The following is a 17,734-nucleotide window of genomic DNA, read 5'->3' as shown; positions in this document are numbered from 1 at the left end:
TCTTCACACAATTAGACTTCAAATGTGTAAGAGACAGTCTGAAGTTTCCCTCATTTGCCTCACAACCGTCACAAGGACAGGACCAAGATGCTGAAGACCCTGACTGGAGTTCTGGTCTGGCTGAGGTGGGTGCTTGCCACGTGATTGTTGGCAAGTCTGCTTGCTGTGTCACCATGGTACACTGCTTTGGGCAGGGCCTGACAAGGAGCAGCTCACTCTCTACACTTATGCCTGCTGCACTGTACCCACTCATCACAATGGCCCCTGGATTTCCCCACCTCATGGCCAGATGCACCCACTTTACAGTAAGACTGACTTTCTGGGGTAACTTCAGTGATCCCCCACAGAAGATGCCTCATATGCCACATGCCCACCATCAAGGATGGAGATTGAAGCCCCCCCCAAGGACTGAGACCCTTAAAATTCTAACACAGGGCACTGGCCTGACTGAAACAGGATGTCTGCCAAGTGTTGCCTGTAGGTGGGCTTGCTGGACCAAGACTGGTTTCTCATGGGACCCAGTCCTGAAACAATGGGTCCTGCTCACTGCTGGGACTGAATTGTCCCATTCAGAACTGGACTGTCTGTACTTGTTCTCAACAGGCTTATTCTCCACTGTCCTGTACCTGTTCCCTTGACATAAGACTATAAAAGACCCCTGAGTTAACCAAAGACTTTGAGATTCTCCCCAACGTGACAAGACAGATCTATTGGCTGGACCATGAGGATTTTGTCTCTGTTGGTAGTTAGTCCCCCCCCCCCCCCCCTTCTTTTTCCCTCTGTCTCTCTATCCTTTATCTAACCTTTCTAATCCTTCTACACATTTGCTGAGGGCACTCAATAAAAGGTGCATTTGTTTTGATTACAACTGAGAGTCCCCTGCTGTGTGTCTTTTGCACTCTGAGATTAGTAAAACAAACCATCACAACCCCCACTTGTACTAGCAGATTGTGACAAAATGGTTTCAGAGCCTAACTCTCCACCTCCCTGGCTGTTCTGCACCCACCAGACTGCAGGGTAAGGCACAGAAGTTGCCTCCACAACAACCACAGGAAACGTTTCCTGATGTTCTTACTGATGCAGATTGCTGCTTACTCCTCTCTAGGTACGGTAGGTAGATACCCCACCTAAGAGAGGAGGGAATTAAACGGCCTTGCTGCACCCGAGATGACTCAACAGCACCAGGGACCCCAAGTTGTGCCCCCATAGCTGTGTCAAGGCTGATGCTCAGAATTGTTGCCAAGTAGCCTGTCAGCTCCATGGCAGTGCACTACCTTGGGCTGTCTGTGGCTGGATTAGCTTTCCTGCTGGGTTCACAAACTATAATCAGTTGAAAGAAGCCAGTGAGCACCCATGTACATTGCATAGTTTTTGTGAGGAGAGGAGGGAAGCCAGCAGGAAAGGCTCCCTTCATCTCTGGCCTTATCAATTCATTAGACAAGCATAGCCAGGGAGTATAGCACCAGGTCAGCATGAACAGTACAAGCACAAAGCAGAGTAGCATGTCTCACAGGACACATAGTGCTAAAGCTGGTAAACTTTAGGAATATTTATTTATATGTGGAAAATGAGGATGAGGAGTCACCATTCTGCCCCTGAGACTTGTGTTTATTAAGGTACAAGCCCTTTGTAAGCATAAGCCAGCATGCTTTCTGTTTGCACAGCAACAGTGACCCACAGGTGACACCACCCCAAGACCAACATGCATAAGTGGGGATGTGAGGAGGAAGCCCCCTCTACATATGCCACAGGTAGCTGTGCATCAGTCTCACTGAAACACTTTCTGTTTAAGGGTATAAGCACATTAAGAAGTTGATCTAATTTATACAGGATGATTCTTAAACAGGAAAAAAAAATGACTGAAAGAGCACTGTCATGGCTGACACTTTTGTTTCAAAACCCAGCATCAGCTATTCAAGTATCAGCAGTTGTTGGGGGCATTAGAGCAATATGAAGGGAAGGTGTGTAGGTGCCAAAATACTCAGTCTCAGGACTGCATCAGCGGAACTCTCCTTAGGAAATAAACTCTTACAGCAGCACCAGCACTCCAAGTGCAGACTTTGCATCTGCCTGTGACAGCTCTTAGATGAGAGACAAGTGGCACCATGCACCAATTTGTAACCGCATCATTCTGCAACTATTTTATTGAAATTAAAGACATGTTATATTTGCTATTCCTATGCTACAGCATTTTTTGACCAGGTTTTTTGTCATGTTTCTTCATCAGCTTCTATAAATAGATGAAGTGTTGCAAATCTGGCCAGGGCGTGAGGGGAGATACAACCCAACAAAAAACCTGGGGTGTTTCACATATTTGAGCCACTTATGGACCTTAAAAAAGAAAAAGAGCAGAGTTTAGGGTGAGCCTTTGAACATCTCTTTCAATTCTGTTTCTTCGGTCTTCAAATATTTTTGGCAAAATTAAAATGCATTTAATTACTCAAAATGTCTAATTAGTAACATTAGACAAGAGTGATACACTGGGTGGGTAACGCATTGGTGCCCTCACAAGAGAAGCTCCAGGGAGAAAAAAAGTGCTGTACACACACTGAGAACAGTCTGGATATTTTTCCTAGTTGCTCATCAAGACTAACATTTGTTGTGTAAAACTAAGACTGAGCTCATTTTTGCCTTGTGGTGCTGGTAGTGATGTAGCTTCTAACTAGAGAAGGTAAAGCCAGCTTGTATTTACTTCATCCAGCCTTGTATTTGTCTTGCAGTTTTTTAGACTCAAACAGTAAGGTTCTGAAATGGCATTTGGCTACAGGATGCCAGGGTATACCCAGCTTCAAGCTGGAACATATGCCAGCAGCCAGCCTCAGCTGGATAAACCCTTTTTAGGGATGCACTTTGAGACTGGCATGCTCTGAGCCCCAAACTCCACCTCTTTTGGGACTGCTTAGGACCAAGAATTCAGACTGTCAGGTCCTGGTCTGTAGCTTGTGACATGAGCCCAGAGGCAGGAAGACTCAATCACTTTACTGGATCAGGATGGGTTAAGTCTTATGAACTGATAATTTGTAGTCACAATGCAATGAGAGTTGGAACATCACCATGCTGCAACACCAAACAATAGCTGCCATCAGCTGGGAAATATAAATGGGAAGCAGCAAAAATAAATTAATTGGGTCAAGGTATCACTTGGAGACAGTCTGAAGTGAAAACTTGCAGCTAGTCCAAGTTTTTTCCCCACTTCCAAAGCATCCTGGTCACAGGCTCTGAAGCATTTTCCAGTATTGACAAGGAGACACCAGCAGCTATTAAATGCATCAGACACTTGCTAATTAATTTCTGACCTTGCATGAATCACAACTTGTTGCATCACAGGAGCACATCCTAGCAGAGATCTACAGTGAGACAAACATTAAGGGCTGTGTGTCAGGTACAATTAGGCTGTGAGCAATTAGAGATTAAACACTTGGTCCATCACATACTTACCAGATGTCCCTCTACATCTTTAACAGCTGAGGCAGCTGAAAAAAAAAAAGTGCCTGAGCAACTTATAAGAATTGCAGCAACTTAAACATGGCTGAAATCACACAAGACTTATACACAATAGAAACTTTTGTAACACAGCCAAAGCTTTTAAAAGCCATTTAGTTCCTTGGACCTGTCATACATTTCACCCCAGTACAACCCTTAGCAACAGCACACTGTGCCTTAATCCTGCTTAGCAAAATGCAGACTACAAGATGCTGTTTGACTTTTAAGCCACTCTTGCAACCTCCTCTACTCCAGCTTTTGTTTCTCAGAATTTTCGTAGGCTATCACAATACAGAAGGCAGAAATTGTCTTTACTGCAATACAATCAGTAAGACATGATTTCAAACAACTTAGCACTTAAGATTCATAATAGCTTTCAGTATTATTTTAACCACACTAGTAGCAAAAATACTTTAACACACAATAGTGGAAATAGAAGTTTCCAAGGAAAACAGCTCAGTTTCCACTAAAAAATAAACTCACAGAGGACTTAATCAACCTAACATGCACATTAAGAGATTCAAATGACTAAAGGGAACCAATTTGTACCAAAAAAATCTCCAGAACCAAACAGTGAAAGTAATTAGTGATCTAATTAGTTGCTACTTTTGCCCAATGCATCTGAACCCCCACACAGGTTTTTCCTCTTTGCCAATGCGAGGCAAGTTGATTGGAGAAGTCCTTTTTAAGGACCTTATGATAATCTTGCTTTGAAGCAGAGGCATCTATCAGCAAGATAAGAAAGCCCATAGTTAAGGACTATGCATTTTATCTACCAAGCAAAACTACTCTTCACTTTACTCATTTGCTAATTTCAATCACATGCAAAATGAATTAGAGCTTAAACAGATCCCCTGTAAGGCAACACAAGAACCAGGGACAGCCCTAGTGCATGCTTTGCCTAACTCTGGACAGCAAATTTTATGGATAATAATCAAGCAGTTACCTTTATCACACTTCAGCTTTCTAACAAGAACAACAGCAACTATGAGCAAACCCAAACCAGCCATCAGCAGCACTGGAATAACCCAAACACGAGCTTCCTTCCCTGCAAAGAGAAAAAAAAAAAAATCACTGAAACTGTTCCCCAAAAAGATATTCCTTGCTGTCCTAGAGAAAAACCTAAGCCCAGAGCTAATACAATAACCCAGATAGTTTGTCCTGGGACTCTCATGGACACATTGCCCTGAACATGTGAGCACTTGTTCGCACTGCACATCGTGCTCCCAAAGGCATCAGGGAACTCTGCAGAGAGCTGCAATACAACTTCCACAAGGTTTTATGGAGAGACACTTAAGGGGAAACAAGTATGCAGAAGATGATAGCTAGCTTTGGGTGCTGTAGCATGGACAGTGTGCACTCCTGGCAGAAGAGGAAGCTACTCCAGGCACAGTAAACATCTTCACACTCTCCAGAACTTTCAACTGGGTCACCCTTACAACTTGAAGGACCCTGGCAACACATGCAGCTTTCCACCAAGTGAAACTCAAGGTGGTTTGTCCCATCAACCCCTTTGATAACTTGTCTTTAGCAAATAACTCCCAGACTAAAATGCAACTGCTCTTAAGTACATTACAGTAGTTGAAACCACTGTTTTACAGACTACTCTGGTGTTATTAGCCTGAAGCCACAGACCCAACAAACCAAGATGAGTGGGATTTGTGTAACAGACCTTGATTAGTTAAGCCTAGTTCTGTGGTATCAGTGGAATTCAGCAGGATTTCTTTCCCGTCGGGATACCTGAAGTGGAGGGTAACAGAACATTGTATCAACATTTCCAGATCAGTACATAGCTCTGTCCAGGCCCGATTCTTTTTCAGACAGAGCTCAGAACCATGAATGGAACATGCATAAACTTTGATAGAGGTGTACCTTTAAACAATCCAAGACAAGACTACAAGATAAAATAAAAGCAAAGCAGATAAAATTCATGTATGTTAGTGTCTAAGTGGAAGGGGAAAAGAAAAAAAAAACCACAAACCACAGAGTATAGGCATTATTCATGCATGGTTAGCTATGGTTAGCTTCCTTCAACAGGTAGTTCTACATACTAAAATTTTAAGCTGGGTGCTAGAAAGTTCATTCAAGTATGTTTCTGTGGAAATATCAGCCTGAAGACATGAAAAATGAAAAATGCAAGTCCACATATACCCAAGTCCACATCTTTCTAGGTCTCAACATCACAGGTTTGTTTTGACACCTAAAATTTAAATGCATGAATAATGTCATTTGGCTTCAGGGCAATTATTTACAGCCTAATAACACATGTTAACTATTGCCACAGATTGGGCCACAGCTCTAACATCCCCTAGAAGGAAAATAGCAACTTTTTCTCAAACTTACTCTCGACTGATTCTCCGACACATTTCACAGTCCTCATCATCACAGAAATACCCTTGTTTGCACTGGCATTCAGCATTCTGTGTCAGAGTACAGGGTCTCAGAGTTATCTGATCTAAAAATAAAATATAAGTTAGCAAGTGCAAAGATTATACTCAGGCCATAAAGGCGATTTACTTTTAAGTTCAATATGCTAAGGTTCCATAAGGTTTGGTACCCTCTTTGCACTGTCTGCAAGGCAAGCATTCCTCCAAGCCGTTGGCATGGGCAGTAAAGCCTTTTCCTTGCTTGCAAGGGTCACATTTTCCTTTCAAATGCGAAGCATTGCAGTGGTCAGCAACAAAGGTACCTGTAGAAGAGAACAGGCAGCAGCAATCTTGGGATCTTTTGACAGACAAAGGGCTAAATCTAGATATTACAACACAAATTTCTGAGAAAAGTTCAACTCTTCCTTGCAAATCAATCAAATGCCACACAAACCAATAGACACAGGAGAGTCAGGAGGCACATTTGCAATTTGCCACTCAGACAGGGAGAGGTGCAAAACGAGGTGTCCAGCAAGGCATCTGCTGGAAGGATGAGTCACCGCAGCAGGAAGGGAGCCTGTGGATGGTACCATTGCTGAAGGAAAGGGGCAAGCCCAGGGAGAATTGCTTTCAATAAACATTTTTTTCTCCTTTGTGTGAATCCCATGTAAACGCACCAGTAAGCTTCTGATAATAATGAGAGATTTCTTCTTGGTGCAAAACTTGTTAGCTCTGCACACATTGAGCAAGGAGAGGAGAGCAAAACCATACTGAAGCTTTGCCCACAGACACAGAAATATCAGAATTCCCCTAGGCCTGTCCTTTGTGTTAACTAAGTCACTTAACTTCAAAAACTTTTTCCTCAACCACAAGCAAAGCCTTCCTGGCTTGATGCCAAAGCACCTCGCCCAGTCACCACCTGATGCAATAAGGGGCTCTCACTTCAAAATGGAGCCCAGCCTTTACAGCACCAAAAAGTCCTCACGGCTCCACCCAGGCTTACACTTTCCCAGCATGCAATGTAGGAAGCAATTGCTATCAGCTGTAACTACTCAAAGTCTTACCTGCTTCACAAAACACACAGCAGAGACCTTGATGGAAGTACTCTCTCTCCCCACAGTTTGCTCGGGCTCTAGGCATCGTCAGTAGCACAACCTACAGCAGAGGCAAACAGGAGACTCCTGAGTGAGTCATCCTCCCTGGACACGATAACTATCTCGGGGAGATTAACTTGTAAAGACGTGGAAACACATTCAGAAATTTATGGGAAGCCACAGAGGAAACCCAAACTAATTTCTGCTAAGTGCTGCTCACAGCAGTAATTGCCATCACAAAGCTGGGGTTAAGGCAGCACCGTGCAGCAGCTGATGGGGCTTTAGGCAACTGTTGCCACACGTTCCTGCCTCCATATAAACTTTTGTTTTCTTTCCACTACCTCACTGCAGTTGAGCTGCAGACGCCAAAGTTTTTGCGGTGTGCAAGGGATTAGTTTCTCCCTTGCCTCATCCTTTTAATTCATCAGAATCAGTGGTAGACTCGCTCCCGCAAAATTCAGGAAACGCCCCACAGACTCCTGCAACACCTCTCACTGGCTCGAATCTTAGGCAGAAGACAAGCCGAGTCATTAGCAATACTACAGGAGCATCGGGTTGTTTTTTTTTTGGTTTTTTTTTTGGGTTTTTTTTTTTTTTTGGGTTTTTTTTTTTGTTTTTTAAGAGAAAGAAGCGTGCAGACCGCGCACTACTGGGCAGGGCTCCCCGCAGCCTCTCAGTCCCGGTGTGTCCAAGCGCTTCCAGGGAAGCGAGCGCAGGCTCGGTCCCGCGGCAGCTGAGTCACATCCTCAGCAGCCTCACACAAGGCGAGAAATCCTCTAGAGCAAAAGCAGGAGGAGAAGAGGAGGCCGGCACTCCGAGCTCCCCAGCACTCATTGCCATCAGCGGGCAACGTCTAAGCCAAAACCAAGAGGGTCTCGCTCTTTAAACTCTCTCCTCGGTAGACTGAAAATCTTCCCCCTAACTGTGGGGAGGTGAGAAAACTTCCAGTTTCACACTTAAATAACCCCAGGAGTACTAAAGAACTCACTCCTGACTTGTAACTTTTTTTTTCTTCGAGGAGAGAAGGAAGGGCGGCAGCGAGTGCGGTAGTAACAGATTAGGGACGCGCTACATTCCCTGAGGGCGCTGGGTTCACGGCCGCGGCGCTGCCGCAGCTTTCCCTAGACATCAAACACGATCAAAAAGTTCGAGAAAGTTACCAAAGTCTCTTGAAGAAGAAAAGGACGGAAAAACCCACAAGGCTCCTTCACACTAGACCTGGAGGAAGACTTTTTCCTCCTCAAAAGCCAGGATTTGGGTTCTGGCTGCGGACGGCTGGCAGCCGCCACTCGCGGCGGGTGCGGGGGAGAGAAGCGCAGCCGGGACTCACCAGCAGCAGGACAGAGCCCCAGCTCCCACGGCACTTACCCGCAGCAGCAGTAGGACAAAGCCCCAGCTCCCACGGCACTTACCAACAGCAGCAGCAGGACAGAGCCCCAGCTCCCACGGCACTTACCAACAGCAGCAGCCCCGCCGCTCGCCCGGCTCCCATGACGGCGCCCATCGCTCTGGGCCCTTCCTGTGCCACCGCCGCTCTTATTCCCGGTGTGGGGGGAACGGGGAGGGAGCGCCGAGAGCGCCCCGCCTGTGCCCCGCCTCTACTTGGGCGGCAGAAACCGCAGTTAATTGCCGCAGGTGCTGAAGGGCTGACCACCCTGATCACAAAAAGCAGCGGGAAAGGCTGTGAGGAGAAATTTCCCAACACTGCGCAAACGAAGTGCATATAACTGTTTCCTAAAGTTCTTAAAGGGTTCTTATCTTTCTAGTCAGTAGTTGTTCCAGAGAAATAACATTTCTGGCCGTGCTTTTCCTCAAGAATACTTTTCATTTCCCATGTGCATGTAGGAACACTCACCTCCAGATTGTAGAAACTGGATTAAAATTAATGGCACAAGGATTCATAGGCTGTTCCTTTTTGGATTATTTTCTAATCCTCTGTGGCAGCAGCCGTAAATGTTGGAAACTCTTCCTCTGCTGATGCTGAAATAACTTGTTGATAGTTTCTTTCACTGAACTGCTACTCTTCTGGTAACAATGTTTATTTTACTCAACTGCAGTTACAAGTCCTAGTGCAATCCTTGCGGGTGCATAGTTTGGTAAAATGGAAATAATTCTAACAATTTCCTGCATTCACATTTACACCCACTGAAGGCTTCCTGCTCAGCACTGCTTCTCTTTGGTTCAGGGGAGCTTGGGCTGTTTGGGTTTTTTCTGTTGTTGTTTGGTAACCATTTCCCAAAGCTGGGATACAGTTGTACCCAAGGGATGCAAACAGCCCTACTGATGTGGAGAGGCTCCTATCCATAACTCAAAACACATGTTCCAAAACCAGGATGAGAGTGATGAGGAAGGCTGTGCTCATAGGCTAGAGATGTGCTGACTTGCTGAAGCATTCAAAGGAGATTAGTGCATGTGTTTGCACAGCTTTACATCCAAACACTTGGATACAAACAGGAGCAAACACTTTGAAGCTGCATAGGGAACTTTGCACAGCCTGGAAAGCAGAGGCAACACCCTCTCACTGAGTTTTACACCACAGGTGGCATGGGTCAGACTTCCTCAGAAAGAGTGACTAGGATGACATCCTTCAAAAAGGCACCCAATCTGTGTCAATGATGTAGATATTCTCCAAGGTTGTTTCCTCAAGGATGAAGAATGCTTCGGTTTTCTGGAGACTTTTGCTAATAACAAAGCCACTCTCACCCTTTAACATTTGTGATCAGTTTCCTGAATGTCAGCTTCCAGATGCTGGCTCTTACCCTGCCTGTTCATATCAGAGAGCTGCAGCTCTCTCTATGGAACAATCTATTCGCTATCCTCAAGTCCTTGATATAAACATTTCCTAAGTCCAAGACAAGTTTGTGCATTTGCATGTACAAAAGTGAAGATCAAGGGAACCACTTCTCTTTCTGTGGAAGTTGCCACAATAAGAAGACAATTTCTGACAATTTCTGACAATTTCAGCCAGAGTGGTATTAAACTGCTATTGCTGTTCTAACTTATGGCCCAGGTCGGACATTCTTGGAGACAATTTCCTGTAGATTTTCCTCTAGGACGTGATTTACTTTTAAAATACTATCAAACACAAATCCAAAAATAATTTGTCAGATAGACTGTCACTGAAAGTTGTGTGTGGTTTTATTTCAACATATCAAGCACAAACAGGTTTCCCCTAACTGGGGAATATGACGAGGAATGTACTTAAAAATTTGGAAACATTTACATTGAAAGATAGCCCAGACTGGCACCACCACTAAGTATTTTAAGGCTGTATATATAGCAGTACTTACCACTTGGAACTACTTCAGGCCAGAAAAGAAAGGCTTAGTATTGTCTGCAGTCTACAGAAAATATTGCAAATCTTTAAAAAATGGTGTAAAATAGGAAGACTATTAACAGGGTTGAACAATGCAGTGGCAAAACCCTCCCTCTTTCCTGACCTTTGACAATAAATGTGCCTAAGACCAACACACGTACACCTACATCGCTCCCATCCTCCTCACCTATGCTGGGGCAGTGGATTTCTCTCTACAATGCTAGTGTGTGATATTATAAAACAGCCATATAGCAAATAACAATAATAGTAAGTGACCAGGTTTTACAAACAGGCGTGCGTGTCTGACATCACCCTCGAAGGGCCAGACCCAGGACACCAGTCAGCTCCGTAACCAGACAAGGAGCTTTCACTGGATACTTCCCATTTCCTAAAGCAGAATGGCTCTAGGAAATTGTGTGTATTTACAGTTTCTGTGGAATGGAAAATAAAACACATCCTGAGGTTCCATTCTGCATGGGCTGACTAAACAGATTATGACTTAATACCCCAGGTATCCTGGATTTTTTGGACCAACATCAACTCCCTCCTGTAATTAAAGGCAGCCGGACAGGCACCGTGGACAACAGTTCTTTACAGCTCCCCAACTGCTCTTCCTCACTCCTGGAGTTATGACCCAGGCCACCATGACTTTTCCAAAATGTTGAGGTGATTACCATTTTGGGGTTACCAATACTGCTGGGTAATTATTAATTGCATCAGAAAATGACAAAACATAGAAAACAAATTGCACAATTAAAGCTACATTTGGCTTCAGCATTAAGGCCCATACAGGTTAAGAGGTCCTTGAAGATGTACATGTAAAAGGCAAAAAATGACATAATCTGCAGGAACAAAGTTTTGCAGGTTCCTAGGTCCCTTTTTAACCTCATTTTTCCACTTCCTTCCACCTCTGCCGTGTTGGTTCTAAAGTGCTTTGGTGCCTCGCTGGGCTCCTTGCGCGAGTGGCCCCCTCCTGCAGCCAGTGATCATTATTGCTGCCAAATGTAGTGATTTTATTTGAAGACATAATTAATGAAGAGTTGACATGTAAGAAAGATGCAGAGGAGAAACCAGCAGCGAGAGTCCAGGAGGAAGCTTTCAGAAGAGGCCTTCCTGTGGAAGGACTTTTTGTTCAGAGCGCTGAGATTTCTGCAAAAGAAAGCAACATGATTATTTGTGTGTTGGAGAAAAGTGTGCCTTCACACGTGTGCATACCCAGAGCTCCCACACCACGAGGGAACCCTGCACTTTGATGACACCCTCAGAGGCAGAGCAGTGTGCCCCCCCAGACTTTGCCTCCCTTTTTAACAGGAAGATTAGTGCTTCTGGCTGCAGCTGCTTGGCATGGGAAGGGCACAAAACCCAAAAAATCTCTTCATCCAGCACTCACTCATAGCCCTGTGAGTTTAACCTGTGCCCTAGCCTTCCCAAACCTGCCCTGGACACCCCCAGGAGCTGCAGTGAAGCTAAAACCATATCACCAATGACTCTGGCATCCAGAAATGGTAGGCGTCATGTGTGATCCCACCCCACAGAAGCCTTGGCAGGGCTGGATAATACTCCTCATACAGAGGGGAATCAGCAGGGCTCCCTGGAGCTGAACTAGCAGTTAATTCCTCCCCGCAGGAGTCTGCAGGGCAAAGCCCTCTGTCAGCAGCAGATGTGGTTACTGTATCCCTCAGATGGCAACCAGCAATTTGTACAAAAAACTGGAGTTTAGTGCTTTTCTCCATGGAGCCCAGTTTTTCAGAACAAACACCCTGCAAACTGAGGAAGTTCCTAACATGCTGGATCAGAAGGCCACATATTCTTGCCTGGGAGAGATTTATTTTTAGAAGGGCCTGGCCCAGCCCTTCTCAGTCAGGAGTACCTTGTGTTGAATACCATCCTGAGGTGATGCTTTTTGCTCAGACAGGAACTGTTAACTTTTTGCTCAGACAGGAAGTTAACTGTTTCAAGCAGAGTCTGGGTTTGTCTTTCTGGTATGATAAGTGGTTACTTTATCTATAACAATTTGAACTGTACTCCTGCAGCTCACAGAGACACTCTAAAGACCACAGTAAGGGGTTAAATGCCACACAGTTACTTGTAGCCCATTAAAATCATTGTTTGATGACAGAAAATGGTTACCTGTGTATGTCCTGTTGGGCTTTCTGTAGAGATAAGACAGCTGAGTGAATTTCCTTCAGGTGGTTCATTTCTTTCCCACACTGAGCGCACAGGCTTTCAAACCCTGTGGCAAAGTATTGAAGGACAATTATGTTTTGCATCACCATTCTGGTGGCAGTGAAACACAACACAGCAAGTGGGTGGCTGTGAACTAATTGTCACTGCTAGGGGGGACACTTTCAGGAGGAAACATGGGGAGGAGACAGGGAACAGAATCTTCCAGCCAGAAGATCCAGGCCACTGTAAGATCCAGGTCACTCCTGTGACTCTGGGGTCAGGGTGCTTCTCAGTCAGCTTTAAGGAAGCTCCTCAGCTGAGGGGAGGAGAAAGGAGTGCTCACACCTGCTCACTCTCTCAAACATTCAAGGTCACCTCTAATAAAGGCAGAGAAAAGAGAGAGAAACACAGCCAGTTTCCTATGTGTTGATTGGAATGTCACTGTATTTTTCCAATTTTGCCAGGAGTTGGGAAGTCCTCATTGTAAGGCAGAAACAGCACATACAGAGAACAGAAAAGCAGAACATTCCTTGTGCTGCCTGTGGGGTGTTGGCCCATGGTATTAACTGGGCTGGGAAATGTCCCAGGGCTGGCTCAAGAATTAAAGTACCAAGGCAAGAACATTAAAGCCTGACCCAGTGACACCCAGATACTTGCCATCATCATCTGAGAGCTCCTGCACTGACTCTGGCGTTGAACAGCTGCTCTCTGTGTTCTGGCTGTGGTTGGAAGGCTGATCACTGGTTTTGCGGCGCCTGCAGTCTTTGGCAGACCTCTGGATAAAACAGGGATTAGATGTGACTCAGTCTCTATCACATTGAAGAGGTGTGTGATTGCTTTGAACAAAACAATTTGGGGTGCTGGGAAATTAATGTGAGATTGTGAAGTTTGATTGCTTTCTCAGCAACTCATAGTAGTGGACTCTGGCAGCTACTTAAGGATATTATACATGTGCCTCATTCAGAAGCATTTCCCCAAGTGACAACATTCTTAGACCAAATTAAGATAAGTAAGGTTCTTAAGACAAATCTATCCAAATTATTCTTCTTGTAGCTTTAACTGACACATACTATGGATTAATCTTATCGTTCCTTTACTGAGTTGTGTACCTAACTCAGCCAGGTACGTAAGAGAATACTGGAAAAGAAGAAAAAATTAGAATCAACTTCCCCAGCAATGATTTTTGAGAAGGTGCTTGGAGGATCTAAGCATCGTGGAATTTTTATGCCTAGTTTCTTGATGCACTTTGGAAAGTTTTGCCCTCTCTCTCAGATGAGTAAACGAAACACATTAATTCAAACTTCTCACTACAGGGTCTGAAAAGCAGTTATCAACCCCAACTTCCCCACTGAATCAGAGACATTCCAGTGTGGGGCATTACAAAAGAAAAGTCTCTGTAGATAATAAGATACAAGTTTTTCAATGTAATATGGGTTATACTTAGCGAGTTTAGAAGCTCTACATTTGCAAAGTGTGTTATGAATGACAGGTATTGCTCCAAAGATGGAAGCACTGAAATAGTAGAGTATTATTTCTGTATTAGGGAAAGGATGGAAAGATGTTTCTTGTCTTGTCTGAGAGACTGAATGATAAAGGCTCATGGCAAAGACTGAAACTGAAATCAGGGGGTCTCAGTTATGTACTCCAAAACCTACAGGAAGTTTTCTGCTTTGGAAACACTGAACAGTAAAGTTCAGCTCAGTCATATGCAAAATTCAGTGTAAGAGTCTCTGTCACTAGCATTGGGTGGAAGAAAAATGCCAAAATTGATAGAATGAGTTAATCAGTAATTACAATTCTTGGGAACTAATAATGGTATAATACTGCAGGTCTATAGTCACAAGCTATATTTACCCAAAACAAAAATTTCAGCTTATGCTGTGCTTACATGAAAATGCTGTAGAAAAAGAGCTGTGTATCTAAACAATCATAAAGAAGATGATAATCCCCAGAACAGGCTTTTTACCTTGTGCCGTGTAATTTGATTGTTTATGCATGTTGCTTTGTGGTTTGACATCCTTGTGGATAAGTGTCTTTCCATTGTCTGAAGTATTCCATCCTTCTCAAATTGGGCAATGTCGTTCAAAGGATCCCAAGGTCTTAGACTTTTGAGACCAAATGAGAAAAATTCATCAGAAAAGCAAGAATCCCACATTAGCCCAATACACTAATTCCACATGCATCAGGGCAGGCAATCATTCTTGACAGTAGCCAGACTTTCCAGGACTAACAGAAAGTTCCCTGCACATTCACAGCTCCTTGCAATAAGTGAGGGGGTTCAGTCTCCAGAGGCTTTGCCCTTGTTGCCCAAGGGAGGAGAGCACAGTTGTTAACTCTACTCTGAACAATGCAGAAAATCTCTGCTAAATGACTTTGCGCTTCATTGCAGCAATAGGAATTTTCATCAATGACACAGTGGATTTTCCACTGCCACCCCTTCATTTCCAGCTATTCCCAATTAGTATCATGAACATGTATTCTAATGATGACATGCAGCTCACAAAAGGCAAGCTCTGGACATAGTTTTGGGGAATGGCAGGGCTCCAATGACAGGTCTGTAGCCCTGCTTGCATCCCTGGGAACTCAGGCAGCGAGATGTGTTGGGAACCCCAAGCCCAGCACTCACTCCTCGTATTTGTAGCGCCACTCGTTGGTCCCGGCATCGTGCCGGAACAGCAGCGGTTTCCATTCCGTGCCGCTTTCCCTCCGCTCCCGGGCAGCGTTCCTCTGCTCCTCTTCCAGCACAAACTTCTCCTGCGTCGCCTTGTGCTGATCACCTTTGTTTATTGCACTGGTAACATGCTGCCAAAGCCTAGGAATAATCAGGGAAGGAAGTTAAACCACCTTAGAACCAGCAATGTATTTTGCCAGCTGGAACTTTAGAGCAGAAACTTGTCGGGTGTATTGACACACCAGCAGAACTGTACCAGGATTGCTCAGTCTCTGTTTTTAGCTTGTAAGTTAAAGAAACTGAGAAAGGCAACACTGAATGCTGTATGGGTGACCTGCTGAAGGAACTTTCTCTTAAATAACATCACCTACAACAATTATTGAATTCTTCAGTGCTGTCTGTTTATTGAATTCTTGTGCTGCTGTCATAAGGAACTTGTGTTCAACTCACTGGGATCTGTGGCCTCTTTAGAGGTGATTGATGGAGAATCTGTTCTATTCCTCATCCTTTCAGGCATTTCTGTTTAGAAGCCTTTGCGTCAATGTCAATCCCCAAAACAAGTCTTTCTATTTAATGTTTAGAAGCACTGGAAAACAAACTTATGTGCACATCTTGTAGCTGTACATGCACCTCCTATACAGGATTTACAACCAGATCTGTAGGAAGCTGATGCAATCCACAAGCAACAAGCATGTCCTCGTGCTCACAAGCTGTAAGCATGAACACAGGTTTTCACTCACACTTGTTTGCAGCTGCCAAAGAATAAGGGATCTGTCATATGAGCTGTTCTCATTGAGCATCTGCCCTAGGGAGAGGATCTGCCTTCTACCAGAGAAAAATTACCTTTTTGTTTTTACTATAGCCAAGCTGTGATCAGCCTCTCCATAGTTCCTCTAATCAGAGCACTTTAATCTTCATTTCAGATTGGAAATACTTCTGAGACTAGCAGCTAGCCCTCCCAAAATATTACTGTATGCTTTAGTGTTTAGAATGTGCCCAGGAGATCCAAGTTGTTCCATTATTCCCAGCTCCACAAAACATCCATCCACCATTTAGAAGATGAATTCATTACTGCATTTAATTTGGAGCTTGCTGTGAAGCTCTTAATTTAAAAGTGAGCCTGAAGCTTTCATCATATTTCTAGCACCATACATTAACAAAGCACTTCCAAAAATGCAGCCTCTTAGATAAGTAACTGGATGTAAAGCAATGCCTTCCTTTCATTTTTAACAAGTCACTCCCCTATTTCTGTGTATGAATAATTTCTCCCAGAAACAAAGGAAAGAAACTCAGTGATGGGGATGGGGCAGGGAGGAGTGAAATAACAGCCTGAGAATATATTTTGGTGGTGTAAAGCCTGTCTTAAAGAATGTAGTGGTGTAAAGAGTGAGTCCCCTAATTCTACAAACCTTAGAGGGACAGCACAAGATTGTTTGACAAGGGAAAATTACTCCATCAAGAGTTGCATATGTCAGACAATGAGACCCTCCATGGTGAGCTGCATGACAGTATGAGCTTCAGAGATTCCCCAACAATTGTGAAAATAGGTGATTTGCAGCACTGCAGGGAAGACTAAGCAATTTAGGCAGAATATAACCTGGACTAGAGGGAAATTTATTCATGCAACTGTCAGCATAATAAGGAGTTGGGTGGAATGTCTGTTAGGGAACTCTGTAACTTTTCCTTATTCCTCCTTCCCTTGGATGCACGTAACATTATTAATCTCTCATGCAGCAAAGGGAGCCAGCTCTGGCCATAAACTCTGGTAAACAGAGAACTGGAGATTCTTTGTCCACAAGACCAAGATTCTCCTTTAAAGAATCTTCTTCTGAAGATTAAGAGAAAAATGTACTGCAATCCGCCCTGCTTTGCAGAGCTAACACATCTGTTCTGTAAGTTACAAATACAGACTTTATTGCTCATAATGCCCACTGCTGTTGATGTCCTGTGAAGGCTGACCTAGAACAGAGACCTAGATGGAATTAAAGAATAAAGTAGGGATTTATTAGAAGGCCTCAATGGATACACCTTGGGCAGCACAAGAGCCCAGCCAGGGCTACACACAAAATGAACCAAAATGGTCACAAAATGGACGACTGCTCATGGGCTCTCTCACTTTTATAAGTTCTGGTCCATTTGCATATTGGAGTTAATTGTCCAATTATAACTAACTTATGAAGTCCCATCTCTCTTGTTTTCCCCTCTTCAGTTCATGTTGTTTATGCTCTGGGGCCTGAAATTTGGATCATTTGTCCTTGGTCCCCAGATAGAGAAGGAGAAGGTTTTCTACCTACTCTGTGAAGAGAGCTCACCATCCCCTAATGTGAAGCTCAGAAGTACTACACTAAAGCAGTACAGATCTGAAAAATATAAAAGCTAAAACCTGAGACATCACTTTCCAAACTAAATTTTTGTGTGTTTTTATTTTCATGCAATCCCTTTCTTTACCTATAAAAAGGGGAATCTTTTTAGGGTGATGTGATGCAACACCAAAATCAGATGTCCACAGAGAAGTGCACAATGTGATGCAGAACTAGGCAGCAACTGCATGTGCTGGCTTGGGATTTTGGCTAGTGCTGGCTGACTGTAGTGGAGAGGAAGCACAACTAATTTGATTAAAGCCAGCCAGCCCCACATA

The 17,734-nt window shown here is 44.0% G+C and overlaps 2 protein-coding genes across 6 annotated transcripts in view; both read right to left on the bottom strand.

The window, feature by feature from the left end:
* The window catches only part of CARS1 (cysteinyl-tRNA synthetase 1), a 45,681-nt gene extending 35,954 nt beyond the window's left edge, over nucleotides 1-9,727 (bottom strand). Inside the window, exons 1-7 of the mRNA XM_066551332.1 lie at nucleotides 8,400-9,727; nucleotides 6,914-7,004; nucleotides 6,041-6,172; nucleotides 5,827-5,938; nucleotides 5,156-5,223; nucleotides 4,430-4,531; nucleotides 3,439-3,473 (exon numbers count right to left, since the gene is read on the bottom strand). Coding sequence (XP_066407429.1) covers nucleotides 3,439-3,473; nucleotides 4,430-4,531; nucleotides 5,156-5,223; nucleotides 5,827-5,938; nucleotides 6,041-6,172; nucleotides 6,914-7,004; nucleotides 8,400-8,666 — 807 coding nt within the window. The 5' untranslated portion in view covers nucleotides 8,667-9,727. The remainder of the gene's footprint in view (nucleotides 1-3,438; nucleotides 3,474-4,429; nucleotides 4,532-5,155; nucleotides 5,224-5,826; nucleotides 5,939-6,040; nucleotides 6,173-6,913; nucleotides 7,005-8,399) is intronic.
* Nucleotides 9,728-10,063: 336 nt separating this feature from the next.
* OSBPL5 (oxysterol binding protein like 5) overlaps nucleotides 10,064-17,734 on the bottom strand; it is a 173,451-nt gene continuing 165,780 nt past the window's right edge. For all 5 annotated transcript variants that reach the window (XM_066551722.1, XM_066551726.1, XM_066551723.1 and 2 more), the window contains 5 exons: nucleotides 15,052-15,237; nucleotides 14,392-14,530; nucleotides 13,083-13,200; nucleotides 12,390-12,492; nucleotides 10,064-11,408 (listed from right to left, as the gene is read on the bottom strand). In XM_066551722.1, coding sequence (XP_066407819.1) covers nucleotides 11,273-11,408; nucleotides 12,390-12,492; nucleotides 13,083-13,200; nucleotides 14,392-14,530; nucleotides 15,052-15,237 — 682 coding nt within the window. In that variant the 3' untranslated portion in view covers nucleotides 10,064-11,272. The remainder of the gene's footprint in view (nucleotides 11,409-12,389; nucleotides 12,493-13,082; nucleotides 13,201-14,391; nucleotides 14,531-15,051; nucleotides 15,238-17,734) is intronic.

The sequence above is a fragment of the Molothrus aeneus genome, chromosome 6 (genome assembly GCF_037042795.1).
Source record: "Molothrus aeneus isolate 106 chromosome 6, BPBGC_Maene_1.0, whole genome shotgun sequence".
Taxonomy (NCBI): domain Eukaryota; kingdom Metazoa; phylum Chordata; class Aves; order Passeriformes; family Icteridae; genus Molothrus; species Molothrus aeneus.
Note: the sequence above shows the minus strand (reverse complement) of the source record. Positions and strands in the feature narration are given on the sequence as shown.